Raw genomic sequence first — 19,530 nt, 5'->3', positions numbered from 1 at the left:
GCCTTGTTTTATCAGCTAGTAGAAGTCACATACTGCCACTAACTTAAGTAATTCATAGAGATCACAGTAAAACCAGAAGACAAACTCAAACCTTATAACAGCACAAAACCACAACCCCCCTCCACACGCTCAGCCACACAGTACCTAAGCAGGAGTCCAAAGCAGCCAATTAATACTACCTAAAAAAAAAAAATAAAAATAAAAAAAGGGGATAAAATAATAAAAAAAAAAATATTTACAATACAGCTAGGACTAAATTAAGAAACAATGCCCCTGGCCTGAGCTTAAATGCAGAGCTGGGGCCAATGGGGAAGGGCGTGTGGGCGGTGGAGGCTCCAGGTGAGGCCGTCAGGGCAATGGGGACCTGCTGGGCACTCGGAATGCCTCCGTCAGCAGCTGGAACCAAGCGGCTCTGACACCACGCTGACATCTCCAGTGGTCTTTGTGATCTGTATTGTTAGATCTGACTATGTGGTGAGTTCAGTCCTTTTTTTTCTCACGACAGTAGGAAAAAATTGATGGGCACAGACTATGAACTGAACGCTTACTACTTGATTTGCCTATTGTCCTTCAGGTCAATCAACAACAGCTGAAATTAGAAAGACCCCTTTAAAATAATAAATGTGAGGACAGACAGAGGAGGGAGAAATATTTTCAGGTTTTCCAGATCCCAGACCCATCCCAAGCACATTAAGTGCAAGTACCAGGCTGTCAGGATTTGTGGCCAGCAGCACAGAAGCAAGGAGGTCTCTGTGGATTCTGTATGGGGTTGGCAGCGTCAGTCTCGCACTTAGATTAGGTGTGTACATTTTGTTACACGCCTCAGAATACATTGTGAGGCTTGTAATGGTCCCATCTGGCCTGACAAAGAAAAAATATCATCTGAAATTGGAAACACCTCATTCCAAAGAAGCCTTTTCTGCCAGGGAAAGATTGAAATGTCCCTGTTCAGCTGGTAGTGCTGATTTTGTGTGTGAGTGTGCGTGCACTGAGGTGTGCCACTGCCTTGGGTGAGGGAGCCTGCAGCCGGCAGAGCGGCACTCCGATTTGTGTCCCGCGTGAGTTGCTCACGGGTGTGACGGGGTGACTATTTGCTGCCTTCTCCTCAGAAGGGCTCACCAGGTGTTGATGCGCTGCGGGGCTGTCTTGTGGCCTCATTTCTTCTCCTAATTTGAAAGTCTTTTAGTTGTTACAGGGGAAGTTGCTGTGCAGGAGGTGAACTATGCTTGGGCTTGTGGTTATAGACTTGGCTTTGTTCTTGTAGGGCCTGAAGCAGCCTGGGACATTGCTGTTGCGTGGGGCGTCATCGGAGCTGCCTGCGATAGCCTCAGAGGATAATGATCCCCTCTCCTCTGTATACCGGAGCAATCGTTCCCAAAATGTACCCAGTGCAGGGCGAGTGCTGTTGTTTGCACCTGCCAATAACGTGCGTGCGTGTGAGCGGCAGATTGCCTGCTCCCTGCCGGCCGCTGCGCCTGTCGGAGGGGTCACCTGCCCTCCCAGGCACCGTGTCGCAGGCGCGTGTGCCAGCGCTACGGGCTGCCGCGAGGGGAGGGTGGCCTGGGCAGGCACGGCAATGACTCTGGTGTCAAACTCTGTACTGAGCGCGGGGCCATGGTTTGATTTCGGGCTGTTAAGCCTGGGGGCTCTTCAGTCACAAACACCAGGGAAGAAGGAAGCTCTGGGTTTATGAGCCCAAGGACAGGAAGCGCGAGTTAGTAACTCGGTGGGACCTTAGGGCAGCACGACACGAGGTATTCCTGATAGGGGGTGGTTTTGGAAGTTCCCCGGAGCATTAGAAAGCCTTCCCCTGCGATAGTCTGTAGCAGTCAAAGCCCCCGCGTTCAGGAAAGGTTAATGTGAAACTGGCCGAGGATGCCCTTTGTAGGAGAGGGCCTGCAAAGAGCTCCCGCGGAGTGGCCCCTGCAGCGCATGCTGGGGCAGGAGCTCGGGAAACAAACCCAACGTGTTTAGCTACAGGAAAGTATTGCGAGGGCCCCTGTCGCGGATAAGCTGGCAATGAGCCAATTTAGGTAGGCAATCAGAAAGCACTTTCATAGGGAAACCATAAGCAAACAGTCCCCCCGAGTGTGTTTCATAGGGGATTTTTTCAGCCTGGCAGAAACGCTGCCTCGGGAATTGTGAGCTCTGAGTGAGGCCAGAGGCTCCTGGGCAGCCGCCCTGAGAGGTGACGTTCCCCGGTGGGAGCACACGCGCTCTGACCTGGGAGGCCAGGGAGGAGCAAGCGCCGGCAGAGGCTTCTTGGGGGGCCTTTCAAAGCCTCCGCGGGCCAGCTTTTACCCCCGTGCTCCCCTTCCTCCCGGCCTGGCACAGCTGCCCTTTCTCTCCATCTTTAACGGATGGCAACGTAAAGGCAAGCTGATCCGGCCGCGGTGACGCCCTCTCGCCGGCGGCAGCCGCTCGGGCTGGAGGTGGGGGGCGGCTCAGGGGCACCCGCCCGGCGCTGCCCTCCCGCCGCCAGGGGGCGCCGCGGCCTCTCCTTCCCGCCCCGCCCCGCTATTGGCTGTTGGCCGCAGGCGCCGGCACCGCTGATTGGCCGGCGCGGGTGGGACCGGCCCCGCCCGGCAAGTGCCCGAGGGTTTCACAAGTCCCGGCGCCAAGTCCCGCTCGCCGCCGCGGGAGGGCGGGGCGGGTTGTGGCGGCGGGAGCAGGTGCGAGTGTGGGAATTGCGGGGCGTCCCGGTAGGTGTTGGAGGGTCCCCGAGTCCGGGGGTGCCCTGCCGAGCTCGGGGCCCTCTGTCGGGGATGCGGGGTCCCCGCGTACCCTTGGGAAGCCCTGGGGCTGCTCAGGAGTCGGGGGCGGTTGGGTTCGGCGAGGGAGTGTCTGGAGCCGGGCGGTGCGCGGGGGGTTCGTGAGTGTCCGTGGGTTCGTCCGTCCCGCGCCACGGGCGGGTCGGGACGCGGGGGACGCCCGGTCAACCCCACGGGGCTCAGCCGGGGAGCGTGGGATCCCCGCACGCAGGTGCCGTCCGGCGGGGAGGGGGCGCGGGGCCCGCCTGTCGGCACAAGGGTCCGCGCCCGGCGGGGTCCCCAAACCGCACGTGGGTACGTCACGCGCCTCCCTGCGCGGCGCTGCGGGTCTGGCGGTCGGTAGCGGCTCGCGTGTGGGGCGGGCGGCGGGGCCCGCCCCCGTTTGGGTCACGGGGCCCTTTGCACCGCGTAACCAGCGGCACAAACCCGTCCGGTTCGCCGCCGCTTTGGTGCGGGTAACGTGTTTTTTCGTGCAGGCTGGATGGTCCCCGGGTAAGGCACGCGCTGCTGGGCCGGCCGGGGTCCCAAAGCGAGACCTTGTGCCTTGGTCGCTCGGGGCCGCACCCGCTTCCCGCCGCGGGCGGGCCAGGGTGCCTTTGGCTGCGCGGACGGGGCACCCGGGCATCGCCCAAACCCCCAGACTGGACGTGGGGTGGCCTGGCAGGGTTCCCAGGGGTTCCCCAGAGAGGGGCAGCAGAGAGGCCCGTCACCGCCCTAATCACGGTGAGTAACAGGAGGCACCGGGACCTGGGGGCACCTGGATTGGCTCCACCTGCCTTGTGTTGCCTGGCTTTGTCCACAGCTTCTCCTGGTTTTCAGCCTCGGGTGTCGGCAGTTACTTTGATGAAGGGTTTTTGTTTCTTCCTCCAAAAGGCCGAGAGGTGCAGCTGGTTCCCAGCAGGGCTGGGGGGTATCGTGTCCCCTGGGCTGCTGGGGGCAACGGGGCTGGGACTGGAAGCGCTGCGGAGGTTCTTCAGCTCCCGCAGGCAGGAGCAGCCTTTCTGCAGGAGCTTCTGCTGAGGTGGAGGGTGCGTAACTAAATGCCTTTTTGTCTCCCTTTGGTTAATGCGGTTTATTAGCTGGCGTGTTTAAGCAGCTGTTTGCCAGTCCCCTGCGTGTGCTTGCCAGCCAGGGGCTATGGTTAAGGTGTAGAGGTAAAACTTAAGATAAAAGGTGCAAGTTTTGACTTTGTACGGCAGTTGTCATGTTTGTGCGCTGATGTTTACCGTGCTTTGCTTTCTCCCTGCTAGAAAATGGAGGGGTTTGTGGTCCCCCTTCCATCTGCGAGCCCTCCCCGTCCGTGTGCCTGACCCTTCCGTCTCAGCCGCTGGGTTTTTGGAGGAGCCCACGAGTGACCGTGGGCAGAGGCGGCGCTGGCTGCTGGCCGTGATGTTTCCCGACCGCGGGAGATGCCGTCGCCTGTGCTCCGGCAGCTCCGCGGGGCTCTGCCGTGTGCCGGTACGACGGCCGCTCGCTCGCAGGGCTGCCGGCGTCGGGGCAGCCACGGCTCGGGGGAACCAGGTGACGCTGGGGCCGCCGCCGCTGGTGAGTGGGGACTTTGGTGGTGGCTGCGGTGACTTTGCTGGGGGTGCGGGGGAGAGGAGCGGAGCTGCGGGGGGTCTGAAAGCGTATTAACTTTGCTAATCTGTACTAGTTCCCATTCTACACCGCAATGCGATGAGGTGGTGGAGCTTTACCGGAGACATGGGCAGTGTTTGTGGTGAAGTGAAACACACTGAAGGACGGCCCAGCCTTGGACACAAGGACTTTGCTTCGTGGAAGTCCCTGAAGGATAAGGGACACCCCCGGGCGCCCAAGGTAACGCTGCCATCCCAGCCCCTCCAACGCAGCTTTGAAACACTCCTGGCACCGGCCAGTGTCACAGAGATGTGACTCTGATAAAGACGGACTCCAGGGTTGTCTGGATCAACAGACAAGCAGCAAGACCGCTGCAGAAACGAAGTGGCTTTGCCGAGCGTTTCTGTGATGGGCATCGTTAGCGTGGGTGCCAGGGACTAGTGAAACGTGTGGGACTTGGACATTTGAAGGGGTTGGACCCACGTTTGGGGTGCTGCAGTTTGGCCGCACACCTCATGCGCATCAGCGAGTGTTTCCTCCTGTGATTCTGTGCTTTGTGTCCCAGGTGCTCAGCTTGCTCGGCACGGGCCGGTTGGGAATTCATTGACAGATGCCGTATCTTGTTCCGCTCCTCTGCTCCAGCTCTGGCACGCGGGGCACCGCCTGTGAGTGCTCCGTTCCCCGCTCCCCTGGCACGGGATCCCCGGGTGTGCCCAGCTGGGGCCCGCTGACTTTCCTGGCAGGTTTTGGGACCGACGCACAGGCGTGGCTGTGCCGACGCCTGGGGAAGGCTCAACGGGGCGCCTGGATGAGGAGCACGGCCCCGAGGCGGCGAGCACCAGGGGACAATGGCCACGGAGGACGTGCCGGGTGAGGTGAGCGCCCCGAGGTGCGGCCGAGCGGAGCTGTGCGGTGGGAACCAGGATGCTCAGCTGCTGGGGCTAACTGCACCGGGTGGGGATATCTGGGTGCTGCAGGAGGCACCAGGGTTGCAGGGGGGCAAGCCCTCCATGAGCCGTGGGATTGGGGTGCTGGCTTGCAGGTAGGTTTCAGGGGGTGCCGTGCCTCGGGGGGGTCAGGCAGTCAGGAGCTCCAGGGAGCAGTTGTGTGCTCGGGTCACTTCAGCTTTGCCCCTTGTCCTGCTTGTGGGTGGTGAGGGATGGGGAGGGCGGGTGCCGTACCTCGGCAGGGCTCCCTGCAGGGCCTTTGGGGAAGGGGGTTCCTGGAGCCTTTGGGGCAGTGCTGGTGAGGGTGCCAGGGTGTGTCCCTTGGGGCTCCCAGGAGCTCGGCGCTGCAGGGCCAGGGTCCGCACCTGCCTGGGCAGGGTCCCCCCCGTGGCCAGAGGGTTTGCGGGCACAGGGGTGGTTCCCATCCCCACAGCCCACGCTGAGCCACGGCTGGGCAGGTCTGGGCTGCCCATTTTGGGACACTGTGGCTGCAAGGGGCATTTGGGGAGGTGGGAGTGGGTGCTCTAGGGTTCTGGCCCGGATGCTGCTGGCACCAGCGTAGTGCCAGCCCTGTCCCCAGCCCGGGGCTGCTGGAGTCGGTCTGTGCCCTGTTTATTTTGGGTCCAGCTCTGTCTGGCCTCACACTTGTTTCTCTGTGTGTCACTTACTTGTTGATTGGTGCTCCCCTTTGTTTCAGGTCCAGCTCCTGGCTGCTCCAGGTCAGTTGTGGCTCTGGCTTCAGGTCCAGCTTATGGACAGCTCCAGCTCATGGATGGCTTGGGCTTGTCTCAGCTCCTGTTCGTTGTGGCTCCAGCTCACCTGCAGCTTCAGGTTGGTTGTTTCTGCCCCAGCTTGTGGATGCTCCAGATCCTTCATGGCTCTGGCTCGTTTGCAGCTTCAGGTCCCTGTTTTTGCACCCATTTTTTTCAGGTCCAGCTCCAGGCAGCTCTAGTTCGGGCTTGGCTGCAGCTCCTGTTCATCTCCAGTGCAGTTTAATCTCCAGCTCGCTCTGCTGCTTCGGGCTCCAGCTTGTTTCCACCTCCAGTTTGGGAGCTGCTCCAGGCAGCAGGTTGCAGGGCAGCAGCTGCGGGGGCTCTTTGGGACAGGCCGCGCTGCCAGGAGCTGATTATCCCACATCTCTCTCCCTGTGTAGGGATGGGTGGACGGACAGACGGACGCCGAGACCCGTGTGGGGTGCGGAGCCCCAAGAAGAAGCCGGGCTGCCTGTGCTGCTGCCTGCCCTGCGCACGACCCCGCTCCTGGCTGGGGACAGCCCCGCCTGCGCCCGCCCGGAGATGCTGCCTGGACTGCGCGGCTCCAGGTCAGGGCTTTGGGTCCCCCCTTTATGTGTGGGGGTGTTTGGTCTGTTGGTTTGGGCTCCTGTTTCTGTTCACTTGCTTTGGTTTGTCTGCTGGTGTGTGGGCCCTGTTGTGTGTTCTGTTAGTTGGTTTGGGCTCCCATTTGTTCGTGTGTGTGTTTGGTTAGTTGGTTTTGGTCCTGTGTTTTCTGTGTTGTTTTGGGTCCAGATCTGGACCCCCATTTTTGTGTGTGTGATTTGTTTGTTGATTGGTGCTCCCCTTTGTTTCAGGTCCAGCTCGTGGCTGCTCCAGGTCACTTTTGGCTCCTGTTTCAGGTCCAGCTTCACAGACAGCGACAGCTGCAGCTCACAGATCGCTCGGACCCCTTTCAGCCCCTGTTCACTGTCACTCCAGCTCCAGGTTGGTTGTTTCTGCCCAAACTCATTTATGGCTCGGGCTCATTCGCAGCAGAGGGGTTTGGGCCCTGTTCGTTTGTGTTTTGTTACTTGCTTTGGGCTCCTGGGTCTTTTTGTTAGATTAAGCCCCCCATTTCTCTGTGTGTGTGCTATGTTTGTTCTCCTGTTTGTTTTGGGTCCAGCTTGCTGTGTGCATGTTGATTGGTTTGCTGATTCAGGCTCCCCTTTCTTTCAGGCCCAGGTGCAGCTTATGGACAGCTCAGACTCATTTCAGCTCCTCTTCATGTGGCTCCAGCTCTGTCTCAGCTCATCAAATGCTTCAGCTTATTCTTGCTTCATTGGAAAGAAGAAGAACAAGCCCCACTGTGTTTCAGACTCCAGTTTGGACTCATCTCCTCTGCTTCCAGTTCCTGTTGTGCTTCATCTCCAGTTGGTTGCTGGTTCCAGCTGAGCTCCAGTTCCACTTTGGCTCCAGCCCATTCCAGCTTGTGCTTTCTCAAGTGCTCCTGGCTTTTTGCCAAGGTCATCAATCAATCACTGTCAGAAGTTCTCTATGAATATGAACTGTCATAATTGTACATGGTCTAAATATGGCCCAATGCCCCTCCCAGTAGCTGTGCACACCTTGAATAAAGAGTTGGAGATTCACGAAAAAAGGTCTGAAAAGTGCCGTTTCGCCCAGAGACTATCATCTCATGCGTTTAATTTTGCCTGGTGCATGCCAGTGTCCCTAAGTCTGGGGAGCAACGCGACCAGGCCCCCACCTCTGGTGAGGGCCCACACCCCTGCCCTCCCCCCTCCCATGCCCCAACAGCCTCCCACCAGCACCCCAATGTCCACCCACCTCCCACCCACAGCCCAATGCCCACCTGCCTCCCATGCCCCAGCAGCCACCCACCAGCACCCCAATGCCCACCTGCCTCCCACCCACCCCCCAATACACCCCAACACCCTCCCAAACCCAGCCTTGGGCTTTGGCCCCAGAAACAGTGACCAGGTCCCCAGTTCTGAGACCAAAGCCCAGGGCTCAGCCCACCACTCCCATCCCAGCCCCGGCAAACACCCGCCTGGCCCGAGTCCCCGCAGCCCCTGAGCAGCCCCGGTGACATGTTGGGAGGTGTTGGGAGGCCCGGGAGCCCCGGCGGGGCGGGCGGTGCTTGGGAACTGCCCGGGGGGACCCGCAGGACGGGCCCGGCCCCGGGTGGCCGCGGACGGCCGGGCCGAAGTGACGCTGGGGCGTTGGGGGCGCCGGGCTCCGGCCCGCCGGGCTTTATTCGCCGGCGCCCCGAGAGAGAACCGCGGCTCCGCCCGCTGCTCCTCCCGCCGGGGCACCGGCAGCGCGGCCGCCGGGGCACCGCGTACCGGCCCTCAACACCCGCCCCCGGGGTCGCGGCACCGACCGACAGGCCGCCGCGCCCCGTCCGTCCGTGCCCCCCGCCCAGCCTCACCTAGGCCGCGCCGGGGGAGCCCGGCCCGGCCGCTGCCGCCGAGAGCGAACAACCAAATGGGGGCCGCCGGCCGCCGGCGGGGCTCAAATGTGCTCGGCCCCGCCCCGCGCAGGCGCCCTCCGCGCCCCGCCCGGCCGCACCTGGGCGGGACACGCCCCTCCGCGCAGGCGCGCTGGGACACGCCCCTCGCACCTGAGCCTGGCCCCGCCCACCTGTTCGCGGTCACGCCCCGCGCATGCGCACTGGGCCACGCCCACTCGCACACCTGTGCCCGGCCCCGCCCCCCCGCGCCCCGCCCCGCGCACGCGCCCCTTCTTCCGCCGCCAGAGCAGCGCCGTCACTGAGCGCGGCGGCCGTTGGTACCGGGGCGGCGGGAGGGGCCGGTTGCCCGGGGCGCGGCGCTCTGGGCCGTTGTTGAGTCGGTTTCGGCAGTTTGGGCTCTGGGCCTTGCGCGGGCGCGCGCGGGGTGGGCGGGCGGTTCCGGGCGGTGGCCGCCTCGCCCCGTCCCGGCGCGGTGCGGGTCGCGGGGCCGGTCTCGGTCTCCGCCTCCCTCGGGGCGCCGCGGGCGGGAGGGCCACACGGCGGGCAGGGCCGGGCCTCCCTCAGGCCCAAGTCCCGCGCTGGCCGCTGCTGCCCGCCGTGCCGGGGCCCCGGGCACGGAGCCGCGGGGCGTCCCGGGCCTGGGCCGGGGAATAAAGGCCTGTGGTGGGGAGGGGTGCGGGGTCTTTCAGGGCCTGGGCCGGGGAATAAAGGCTGGCCTGGCCTCCTGTGCCCCGGGGCCTGGAGAGGGGCTGCTCAGCCTTGGGGGTCAGGGGCTTTGCTGGTGAGCACCAACACAGGCCAGGTGAGCCTGGTTTCAAGTCCTAAAGTAGAGGGTGGGTCTCTGCTATGAGCCCTAAAGCTGGCCACATGAGCCTTGTTTCAAGCCCCCCCCCAAATGCAGGACTTAATCTCTGTTTCTAAGCTCTAAACTTGGCCCAATAAGCCTCATTTTGTTCTCCCAAAACGCAGCACTTAGTATCAGTTTCTGAGCCCAAACATGTAGGACTTGGTCTCTGCTTCGAGCCCCCAAAACGTAGGACTTAGTCTCTACTTCTGAGCTGTAAACTGGCCCCATAAGCCCCCGGGACCTGGTTTCCAGTTTTGAGCCACAAACGCAGGACTTTTAGTCTCTGTTTCTGGGCCTGGTTTCGAGCCCAAAATACACAGCACTTGAGCTCTTGGTCTCTCTCTCTCAGTTCTAACACTGGCCAAATGAGCCCAATGTCAAGACACAGGACTTAGTCTCTGGTTTTGACCCCCGAAACACGGGGTTTGGTCCCTGTTTCTAAGCTCTGACCCTGGCCAGATGAGCCTGGTTTCAAGCCCTTAACAGGCAGTACTTCATTTCTGAGCCCCAAAACACAAGTCTTGGTCTCCATTTCCCAGACTTGAACACTTGTAACGGCCTCATCTCCGTGTTCATGAGCCCCAAAACCAGCCGCTGAGCCCCACGCTGGCCTGGTGCCAAGCCCCACCAGGCTCTGTTTCGGAGCCCGGAGACCCCAGCAGCCACTGCCCAGCACTGTGGGACTCATCCTCTGCTCTGCAGCCCCCGACCAGAGCTGGCATCCAGCTCCACTGAGCCCCAGGCCTGGCTTTGCACCCCCAGGCCAGGCTGCCAGCTCATCCCCAGCCTGTGGCATCAGCGGCATCACCCCCTGGGGGGCTGCGACGGCACCCTCGGGCACGTGGCAGGGTGAGCAGGAGGGGCTGCTCTGCCCGGGGAGAAGCGGCGCAGTGGGGCCAGCAATGCTGGAGGGGGGAAATCGGGGAGAATAAACCCACCCTCAACAGCAGCAGCTTATTCGTGACCCCACAACACACATAGGACTTTGGCTGAGGTACCACTTTTCTCTCAGATGGGTTTCCCCACAGCTAATCACGTCTAAGGGGCAGTGTTGAGAGTCTACATCACACCTATGGCCTGAGCTTAGGTGCAGAACAGAACAGAGCAGTTGTGAGGCTTCCCTTTACCCAGTGACCAAAATTCAACCCAGGAAACAGAAGGGGGGTCCCAGGTGCCTCATAAGGCTCCAATCATTCCAGGCTGAGGAAGTAAGTGTTTTTCCCTCTTAAGACTAACAAACCCAACCTCTTCAGTGTAAGAAATCAGCCTTTCGCACGAGCCTGCCCTTCCCACCACGACACAGGGGAAGAGGGGCCACAGCAGCCGCTGGAGCCGCTGTCCTCCTCCTCATTCCCACTTCTCCCTCCTTTTCCTTGCTCTATGGGCAAAAAACACCAAGTGGGGGGCCTGGGGGGAAATGCCAAGTGCAAAAAAAACCCCAAAATCAGTTCTGACCTTGGTTTTACCCAGGACTGCTCAGGTGTTATTTAGGCTCAGCTGGAGCACTTGGGAGTGGCTTAGGAGAGGCTTCTCTCTGCACTACACAGCCCTAGGACTTTGCACAGGCTCAGCCTAAACCCCGAGCTACTCTTGTTTGGGGGAATACAGTGGGAAGGGGCTTTGGGGGTTCCTGTGCTGGGCCCCCCACCCCTCCGGGGGCCGGGCAGCTGCCCCTCACCAGCCGTGCCCAGGGCAGGGAGATGGCAGCAGGGGTTTGCCCCCCTCAAGCCCTTTGTGCCGCAAACCCCCCCCACGCAGCTTGTGTTCCCCAGCGGAGCCACAGGCGCCTCTGGGCTTTCCCAGGAGACCCCACGTGCCATCGCCTGCAGGCGAACAGCCCCGGGGAGCTTCTCCTTGGCCTTTGGGGCATTGAACTGAATTATTTTGGCAACTACGGGATCCCCGTGGCCGGGGGGGCGCTGAAGCCCCCTAGGAGGCTGGGTGCTGCCGCCGCCGGCACCTTCCCTGGCAGGGAAACCCACCCCGCTGCGTCCCGGGAGCGGCCGTGCTCGGCCCGTGGAGTACGACATTGTACTCAAAGCCAGGGTGCGACACGAGCTTTATTCACCAGAACGTTACAGAGAGCCCAGAGCAGCAAAGCCAGGCTCAGGCTGGGCCCGGCCGGCAAGTCAGGTCTGGGGCACCAGTAACAAGTGATACACGACCCCGCCGCCCCAGCCCAGCCCCAGCCCCCCCACAGCCCTGCACCCCCAGAAATGCCACGGGCGCAGACAAGTCCATCGAGGGCCCAAAGCAGCCCCCCGAGCTCGCGCCACCTCCTTACCGTGCTCCGGGGCAGGGGGGCGACGGGAGCCATGGCGAAGTCTCTCTCCCGGGTGCCCACAGCAGGGCAGGGGGGCTGGAGAGCAGGAGGGTCCCTCCCCAAACCCCAGCCCACCCCCAGCAGCCCAGGCTGAGCTCTGAGCAGGCTCAGAAGAGCCACCCACCTGTGGGGAGAGGCTAAGAATCAGCCCTAAGGGGCTCCTGCTGACACCAATGAAGAGTTTGGGCACCTCCTGATGAGGGGCTGCCCTTTGCAGTGCTGGGGGTAGGTCTGGGCCCCCCACCCGCCCGGGGAAAGCCCAGCTCCCCCTGCAGAAATAGCCTCACCCCCTGTTCGGGCTGGGGGTGCCCAGGCTCAGTGACAGCAAAGCACTAACACTGCTAAGAATTAACCAACTCTGATCGCCTCTTCCCCCCTCTAAGCGTCCCCAGAGCTCTCTGCAGGGGCGGCAGGGACCCCCGGCTCTGTGCGGCCCCCACGGACCCTTTGCCGGGGGGATCCTGACGGGGGGAGCGGTGGCAGCCCGGCCAGTCCCGGTGTGTCCCCGGTCCCACAGCTCCTCGGTGCGGTGCCGGGGGTCCCGGAGGAAGATGCGGCGTGGCCGTGCTGTCACCGGGAGGGCCACGAGCCAAACGAGCACCCCCGGGGCAGGGGGCTGGTGCTGCCCAGCGCTGCCTCGGGGCATGGAGCTCCCTCTCGGGGGTCCACAGTCACTCCCCACTGGAGAAATCACTTCTCTTGCATCCTTTCGGTTGGCACAGTGCGATGCTTTCCGTGGGAAACGCCCAGAGCGAGGTGCTGGGCTCCCCCGAGGCTGGTCCCGCAGCCCCCACATGCAGCCCAGGGTCTCTGTGGTGCCCCGGGCCGAGCCCCCGCAGCGAAGCTCGAGCCCAGCCAGCCCCGGGGACGCTCACGGGGACATCAGGGCTCGGACACACGGACAGGGCTGGTCTCCTCAGCACGGCCAGGCTCCTCACAGCCCCTCTCCAGGGCCGCACACCAGCCCCGCAGCAGGTGAGGGGGCTCCCCACGGCCAGCACGGGGACCCCAAAGCCAGCCCCGGGGACCTGCTGCCGTGGCGATGCCCGCAGGCTCCGGCCACCCCCGAGACCAGGAGCTGGCCCAGGGTGCGGGAGGGCAACAGCAAATCCCAGACCCCAGCCCCAGCTCCCCCAGGGCCTGGGGGGGGGTCCAGCAGCACCCAGCCCCCTCCCTGCACCCCGACTGCCCAAAAGCAGCCCCGCCCCCCACCCCCATCACATGCCCTTCCCCCCTCCGCCCCCAGCCAAGCCCACCCCAGGTGTGGGTCCTTTCTCATCAGTGGGGAAGTGGCCCCACCTGTGCAGGGTGAACAAACAGACAATGAAAAAAAGAGATAATAATAATAAATATAATAAATATATAATAAATAATAATAATAAAGAAAAAATAAGGGAAAAAAACAGGAAAAAAACAGATAAAAAAGAGAAAAAAGTGGGAAAGGTGAAAAAAAACAAAAAAAGAAAAAACATTTAAAAATTTAAAAAATCAAAAGGAAAAAATAAAACATGTAAATATAATACTAAATCAAATAAAAAGCACAAAAATAAAGTGGGGTGCCAAAGACGCTGCCCCACAGCTGGTGCTGGGGAAAAGCTGGTGAAACACCAAAACCACCTGCCTAAAAAAAAAAAACCCAAAAACAAAAACGAAACAAAAAAAGACAAAAAAACCCCACACAAACACATGATGCTCAGTAAGGGGGGAAAAAAAAACACCAAAAAACCGACGAAGCCGCCCAGCTGCTTCGGGCCCCACGAGCCCAAGGCGCCGGGTCCCCGGCTGCCGCCCGCCTCCGGTGCCGCGTGTCGTGGGGTTTTTACCATGAAAACACAAAGGCTGGGGAGGGGGTGGGGAGGGCTCCACTGCATCGGGGGTTACTGCTGTGATGGGGGCACCGCGCGGTGATGGGGACACGCGGCTGTGCCGGGGGTCTCACGGTGCTGGGGCACAGCCATCGCTGCCAGCCCTCTCCCCCGGCGGGGGTGCCAGGCGGGGAGGGGGTCGGGCACGCCCGGGAGGGCTCCACGCGCTCGGCAGCCCTGGGGGCTGCTTGGGCCCGCCGGGGCCCGGAGCCCTGCGGGTAACGCCGGCCTGAACGCGCCCCTCCGGGCGGCACCCGCTGGGCCTCAGGCACAGGCGGCTGCACGGCTGTAGGGCTCTGTAGCTGTACATCACCATACAGCTGTACGACTCTACATCTGTACCTCACTATAGGGCTGTAGGGCTCTGTAGCGGTGCCTCGCTGTATGGCTCTATAGCTGTGCCTCGCTGTAGGGCTGTAGGGCTCTGTAGCGGTGCCTCGCTGTAGGGCTGTAGGGCTCTATAGCTGTGCCTCGCTGTATGGCTGTAGGGCTCTGTAGCTGTACATCACCATACAGCTGTACGACTCTACATCTGTACCTCACTATAGGGCTGTAGGGCTCTGTAGTGGTGCCTCGCTATACGGCGTATGGCTCTGTAGCTGTACACCACTACACGGCTGTAGGGCTCACTGTGTGCAGCTCACACGTACGCCGCAGGCTGTGCACGCCGTGCTGCGGGCACTGTACGAGGGTGTGCGACCCCCGCCCGCAGCCCCGTGCGGGACCCCAGCCCAGGGGCAGGCCTTGGCCCAGGACACGGGGTGGCTGCAGGCTGAGCTTGGCCTCAGCAGCAGCGTCCATGTGCCCTGGGAGGGGGGGTCTGGGCCGCAGAGGGGCCCTTTTTTGGCTGGTGCCCGTCTCCAACCGAGTGGCTTTGGCCCCGCTGGGCGAGGGGCGGGGGGGGTGCCCCGCTGGGCGAGGGGCTGGAGGGCACGGCCCTTGCTGCGGGGTTTGTGCCGGGGGAAGACACCACTGTGCGGCCCTGTGGGCTTTACATCCCATTTCACCGCCCCGGGGCCCAGCCCTGGGGACAGGGGCTCACCCGATGAGCCCCATGGCTGGGTGGGACGGGACAGGGGAGTCCCAGCCCCTTTCTCCCTTCCAGACCCCTTCTGGGAAGTGCCACCCCTGCGGCCAGGGGTTTATGTGCAGCGGCGGGTGCTCGGTGGGGCCGGTGCCGGGCGGGGGCCGGGGCTGCTCCTGGGGGGTCCGGCTCCGGCTGGGCTGGGCTTTGCCCCGCGGAGGATGGGACGGGTCAGGGGCTCAGCTGTTCCTCCAGCAGCAGTTCGCGGTGCAGGCGTGCAGGTTCCCTGTCGCGGGCACACGCCGTGAGACTGAAGCACGTGGGGCTTCACACAGAAACGCGGTGAGGTCGTGAAAGTAAATATAATGACATTAAACTGAATTTTAAAAAATAAAACATGTTTTCTTCAGCAAGCCATCCTTCTCGAATCCTTTTTCATGCAGTGATGGCCAAGGGCGATGCCCTGAGCGCCACAGCATCTTTCCTAGATGCCGCTTGCCCGTGTGTTGTGGGACGTGTCGCCTTTTCCACGTGCTCCATCGCCGGCTGCGCCTCCATCGCCGGCTGCGCCGGCTGCCCTGGCCTGAACAACGGGCTGGGTTTGTTCAGCCAAGTCCCTTCGTCTGGGCTCACACAAGGCCGTGACATGACCTGCGCAGGGCGCTGTTAAGTCCCTCTTAAATGCGAATCTCTTTCATCCCCCGTCCGGCAAATGGTGCCACATGTTGCTGTCACCTTTCTTCCTCCCCAGGGTTTGTTACAAAAGCGCTGGTTGTTCCTGGGGTGCCAGCTGCCTGCCAGGGCGTGGGGCACCCCACTGTGAGCCCACGGCGGGGACCCCTCACCCCCAGGCACTGCTGCAAGCGCCGGCGGCACCAATGCTTGGGGCTGCAGCGGTGACAGCTGCTCCCGCGGCACCCCCCCTCCCGTACACCTCAGGGTACCCCAGCCAGACCCGAGGGGCGACCCGCGGCACCCCCATCCCATACCCCTCAGTGTACCCCAGCCAGACCCGAGGGGCGACCCACGGCACCCCCATCCCGTACCCCTCGGGGTACCCCAGCCAGACCCGAGGGGCGACCCGCGGCACCCCCATCCCGTACCCCTCGGGGTACCCCAGCCAGACCCAGACACAACCACAGCACCGGCCGGGCAGGCGCTGGTGCCCGGGCTGGGCCCCTCTTGCCCCTGCACCCAGCGGGGTGATGGGATGGAGCCCCCACATCTGCCCAACTCCACTCCTGTCGTCTGGGCTAAATATTTGTTTAAAAGGTTTCTTCTCGAGGCAGCTCCTGGCGCGGCAGCGGCCCCCCCGGGCACGCCGTGGTGAAAGGCCGTTTTCATACAGTCATTCCTCCTACGCCGCCCGGCTCGTGGGGGTCCGTCTGGCACAAAAAGGCCTTTGGGGTGCCCGCTGGCCCGGGTGGGTCGCTGGGGCTGTTTCCCCATGGGGATGGGCCGGGGGGCTCCAAGCATCCCCGGCCCCTCGCCCCTGCCTCAGGCGCAGCCCCCCCGATGCGCAGCCCCCAGCTAATGACCAGCTGAGACAGGACCGGGGTTTCACGAGTTCATTGGCAGGCTACAGTAACGCAGTAATGAAAGAGAGCGATTTATTAGTAGTGATTAATTGGTTTATTATTGTGGGCTGCCAGCGGCGTCCTCAGGCAGGCGGCTCCAGCTTCCCAGGGGTCGCTTGGCACCTCCCGGGGCAGGCGGCAGCCGATGGCCGGGACACCCCTGCACGGGAGGGGGCTGGCCCCATAATTATGGTGCCGTCGTCCTCCTCTTCCTCATCGTCTGCATCAGATACCGGCGACCTGTGGGAGAACAGAGCCGCCTGCGAGTCCCCCACCCCACGCCCTCCGGCCTCACCACCCCTCCATCGCCCGCCGTCGGCGTCCCCAGGACATCCCCGCGGCGCTGGGGACACGTGTCGCCCCCCCCTTTCACCCCCCCACCCTGGTGCCGGCCCTGGGCCTTGTGGGGGCCCCCCCGGAGACAGGAGGCCCTGGCACGCGACGACACCCCAGCGCCGGGTGGTGGTGCAGGGGGGCAGCCAGCCAGCCCCCGGTGCTACGGGAGGAGGAGGGGGTTTGCCCCGATAAGGGGCCCGGTGCAGTTCTCCCACCAGCGGCAGGATGGGGGACAAACCTCCTCCCCGTTTCTCCCCCAGGCACCGAAACGGGGCCAGGCGCTCCCCGTCCCTGCTGCCCGAGCTTCCCCAGCGCAGGGCTTGGGAGGCTGCAACGGTCCCGCACCCCGGGCGTTACAGCCAAGGCAAGGCAGAGGCTTTTTAACAGCTCCGGGCGTTTATTTTCTAATGGCAACACCCTACAAAGGAAGAGGGGAACGTAAATCAGCACGGTGACAGAGCCGCGGGCGTCCAGGTGCTGAGGCCTATATACACAGCCGGGGCTGGTGTTACCTGCGCGCCCGCCGCAGGGGCCGGTTCGGCAGCAAAAGCCCCCCGGGCCCACGCCGGGGTGAAACCTTTGCGCTTCAGCAGAAGTCGCGGCTCCTGCTTTTCTTCTGGTGACGAGCACGGCGTTGAACGGCACAAACATCGGTGCTGCCCTGCAAAGGGATCTCCCCGACGCTCCTCCGAGCCTGCAAATCCCAAAGGGAGAGGCGGCATTCGCTCCCACGACAGCCCTGGACGCGGCAAAACAGGGCTCGGCTCCCCCAGCCCCGGCCCACGTATATTTGCCGAGCGACCGACGAACGCCGCGGCCGCGCCGGGGTCCTGCTCGCCGGGGTGGGCATGGCCGGCTCCGGGCGCAGCCCCGTGGCTCCCCAGCTGCTGATGCCCCGGCGCCCGCGGGGCCGGGAGGAGCCAGACCCGGCCCTGCAGCCCCAGGATTGCCCCCAAATCCTCCCCCGGGCGGCAGGGGACTGTGGCCTGAGACGCGGGGCCGCTGCCGCGGGGTCGCTGGTTGCAGGGGTCGGGCCCAAGCGGCAGCTCCCAGTAGGCGCGGGGCGCCGGGGGCCGGGGAGCGGCTCTGAGGCCTCCCTGTTGCACACACGTGCGCGCCTCCTGCCAGCTCTTTGCTGAGGAAATAACTGTTTTCACAGCCTTTTGTCCCCGCTCTCCTTCCCTCTGCAGCCACGTACCTGCACCCAGGCCGGGATTTTCCCCACCCTCAATTCAAACTCCATAGTGGGGAAAGGGGGCTCTCCCGAGGCCGCAGCGCAGCAGGGAAGCCGCGCGTGCCTCCGAAGAGCCCCACGTCACGTACGACCCTGCACAGAGCGGGGCAGCGGCAGCTGCCAAATCGCAGCCGTATAAAGAGCCCAGCCCTGTGGTTCCCTGGAAACCCGGGACGCTGCCTCGCAGCAGAACCAGGCTCTCTCTTGCCGCCCTTTGCCTTCAGCCTCCCGCCTGTACCCGCGGCCTCGTCGGCCGAAACACCCCGAGGGAGCCCGCCGACGGGCCCCGGGCACGGCCCGAGCCCGGCTCGTGCGCCTTTGCCCGCCCTAAATGACCAACTGGCTTTGGGGGGAGCGAACAGCGCTTACGTGCCTGGCGCCGCTGCGAGGCGGGGGGGCCCGGGCCCCTCCCTCGCGTCTGGGCACCTCCGTTGCTTTAGCCCTCGCTGCCTTCGCCCCGGAGGAGCGGGTCTAAACGGGGACCACCTGATCTCGGGGGGGAACATCTGATTTAAAGGGGAGCGGGGGCAGCAGGGCCAAGAGACCCTGCCTGCAGCATGGCGTGCACAGAGGCTGGGCGGATCCGGAGTCCAGGGCACGGTGCAGCAGTCGCGCTTCCAGCTCTCCGGACCCGCTTCCCTCTCAGCAACGCGCTCCCCAGGCAGGACCAGCCAGGATCTTTTTGGCTGGTTTTTTTCCTGTTTCCAGGACTGACTTTGGATGCTGGAAGAGGATACTGTGTTGAATTTTCATTTTTCCGGGGGTAAATAGAAAGCTTAGCTCCAAGGAGACCCCGCAGCGCTCTACAACGCTCCCAGCAGACAGCTGGGGCAGGGCTGGGACAGACGTACCTGGGCACGCTTTGGCCGCTGAAGCCTGGCTGCCAGGACCGACCCCCCGGGGCGGCTGGGAGAGCCCCCGAGCACTCTCGGGCTCAGCCAACATGCTCGTAGGTGCTGCTGCAACCCCCTCAAATAAAGACTGAGACACTTACTCAAGTCTCTTCACAGCATCAGGAATATTTTCAGTCCAGTGTGCTTTGAGTACTTTATAAAGGTAAACATTACTGGATAGTTTACAAACAATAGCTATAAATATTGTTGTGGAATCTACCATGTTAGTGAGGAAATAGGCACATAATGCAGAGTGATTGCATTTTGTTGTTTCATATGACAGGGAGATTCCTTCCAGGAGCATAGACTCTTCCAATTACATGCTGATTTTTTCATTTCCTTCTTTTCACTTGCTCGCACCAAGTCTTTCATGCATAAAAAAGAGAGAATGCCCCATTGGCAGGCAAGACGTATTTACCAAGACACTATTATCTCTGCTTCCAGAGTACCATGGAAGGTGAAGTTATTGGTACTTCATACCCGTAGCAGAGGGGAATAAACCCATTGTGATCACAGACTAGTCACAGGCTGCAGAGGTTGTGTCCTATGATGCCCTGACCTGCCGCGCTCCAGGACACCTCGCTGCCCTCAAGACAGGAAGGACTGTACTGCAAAGAGGGTAATATACTCATCTGTAGTGTGCAGAAACCCTCCCTGAATTGATGGGAACCGGTTGCTCGGTCACCAGCTCTCTCATACATGTTCTCAGCAAGTCGGCTTGCCCCAGAACAAGAGACATTTCTATACTCTTTCAAGACGAAGTTCAAACGTGTTACAGCATGACTGGAGCGCCCTTGAGTGCTGATACACAGCAGAAAGCAGCAGGCAGCACATCCTTAATCCCTCTCCTTTCCTCTTCTGTGTTCCAGGTTTGTCGATACCACGTTCATTTTCTTACCCACCATGAACTCCCCTCTCCAGGAAAGGGCAG

The 19,530-nt window shown here is 62.2% G+C and overlaps 1 protein-coding gene and 1 long non-coding RNA gene across 5 annotated transcripts; one reads left to right on the top strand and one right to left on the bottom strand.

The window, feature by feature from the left end:
* Window positions 1-2,633: 2,633 nt before the first annotated feature.
* Window positions 2,634-7,686, top strand: LOC142055924 (uncharacterized). Of its 4 annotated transcripts, XR_012660128.1 has the most exons (12): window positions 2,652-2,702; window positions 3,248-3,494; window positions 3,645-3,799; window positions 4,022-4,316; window positions 4,426-4,589; window positions 4,915-5,014; window positions 5,093-5,224; window positions 5,994-6,127; window positions 6,227-6,365; window positions 6,450-6,617; window positions 6,885-7,014; window positions 7,246-7,686. XR_012660128.1 is itself a non-coding variant. In XM_075089965.1 (10 exons), the coding sequence occupies exons 6-10, from the start codon at window positions 5,198-5,200 to the stop codon at window positions 7,459-7,461; spliced, it is 675 nt and encodes a 224-aa protein (XP_074946066.1). In that variant the 5' UTR covers window positions 2,652-2,702; window positions 3,248-3,494; window positions 3,645-3,799; window positions 4,022-4,316; window positions 4,426-4,589; window positions 4,915-5,197; the 3' UTR covers window positions 7,462-7,686. The 4 variants fall into 4 exon arrangements, 1 of the variants encoding a protein (XP_074946066.1); XR_012660127.1 differs by having other exon boundaries at window positions 2,634-2,702; window positions 4,915-5,224; XM_075089965.1 differs by lacking the exon at window positions 6,227-6,365 and having other exon boundaries at window positions 4,915-5,224.
* An 8,504-nt stretch (window positions 7,687-16,190) lies between these two features.
* On the bottom strand, window positions 16,191-17,660 carry LOC142056896 (uncharacterized). Its single transcript, XR_012660458.1, has 3 exons — window positions 16,985-17,660; window positions 16,711-16,890; window positions 16,191-16,376 (listed from the first exon to the last, which is right to left on the bottom strand). It is a non-coding gene; the product is annotated as an uncharacterized LOC142056896 (long non-coding RNA).
* Window positions 17,661-19,530: the final 1,870 nt, after the last annotated feature.

Source organism: Phalacrocorax aristotelis, chromosome 4, assembly GCF_949628215.1.
Source record: "Phalacrocorax aristotelis chromosome 4, bGulAri2.1, whole genome shotgun sequence".
Taxonomy (NCBI): Eukaryota; Metazoa; Chordata; class Aves; order Suliformes; family Phalacrocoracidae; genus Phalacrocorax; species Phalacrocorax aristotelis.
Note: the sequence above shows the minus strand (reverse complement) of the source record. Positions and strands in the feature narration are given on the sequence as shown.

Bases quoted from the DNA above. Each gene is read 5' to 3' on its own strand.
- LOC142055924 (XM_075089965.1), top strand. From the start codon at position 5,198: ATGGCCACGGAGGACGTGCCGGGTGAG. The intron at 5,225-5,993 runs GTGAGCGCCCCG...CCTTTGTTTCAG, and splicing joins CGGAGGACGTGCCGGGTGAG to GTCCAGCTCCTGGCTGCTCC. The intron at 6,128-6,449 runs GTTGGTTGTTTC...CTCCCTGTGTAG, and splicing joins CAGCTCACCTGCAGCTTCAG to GGATGGGTGGACGGACAGAC.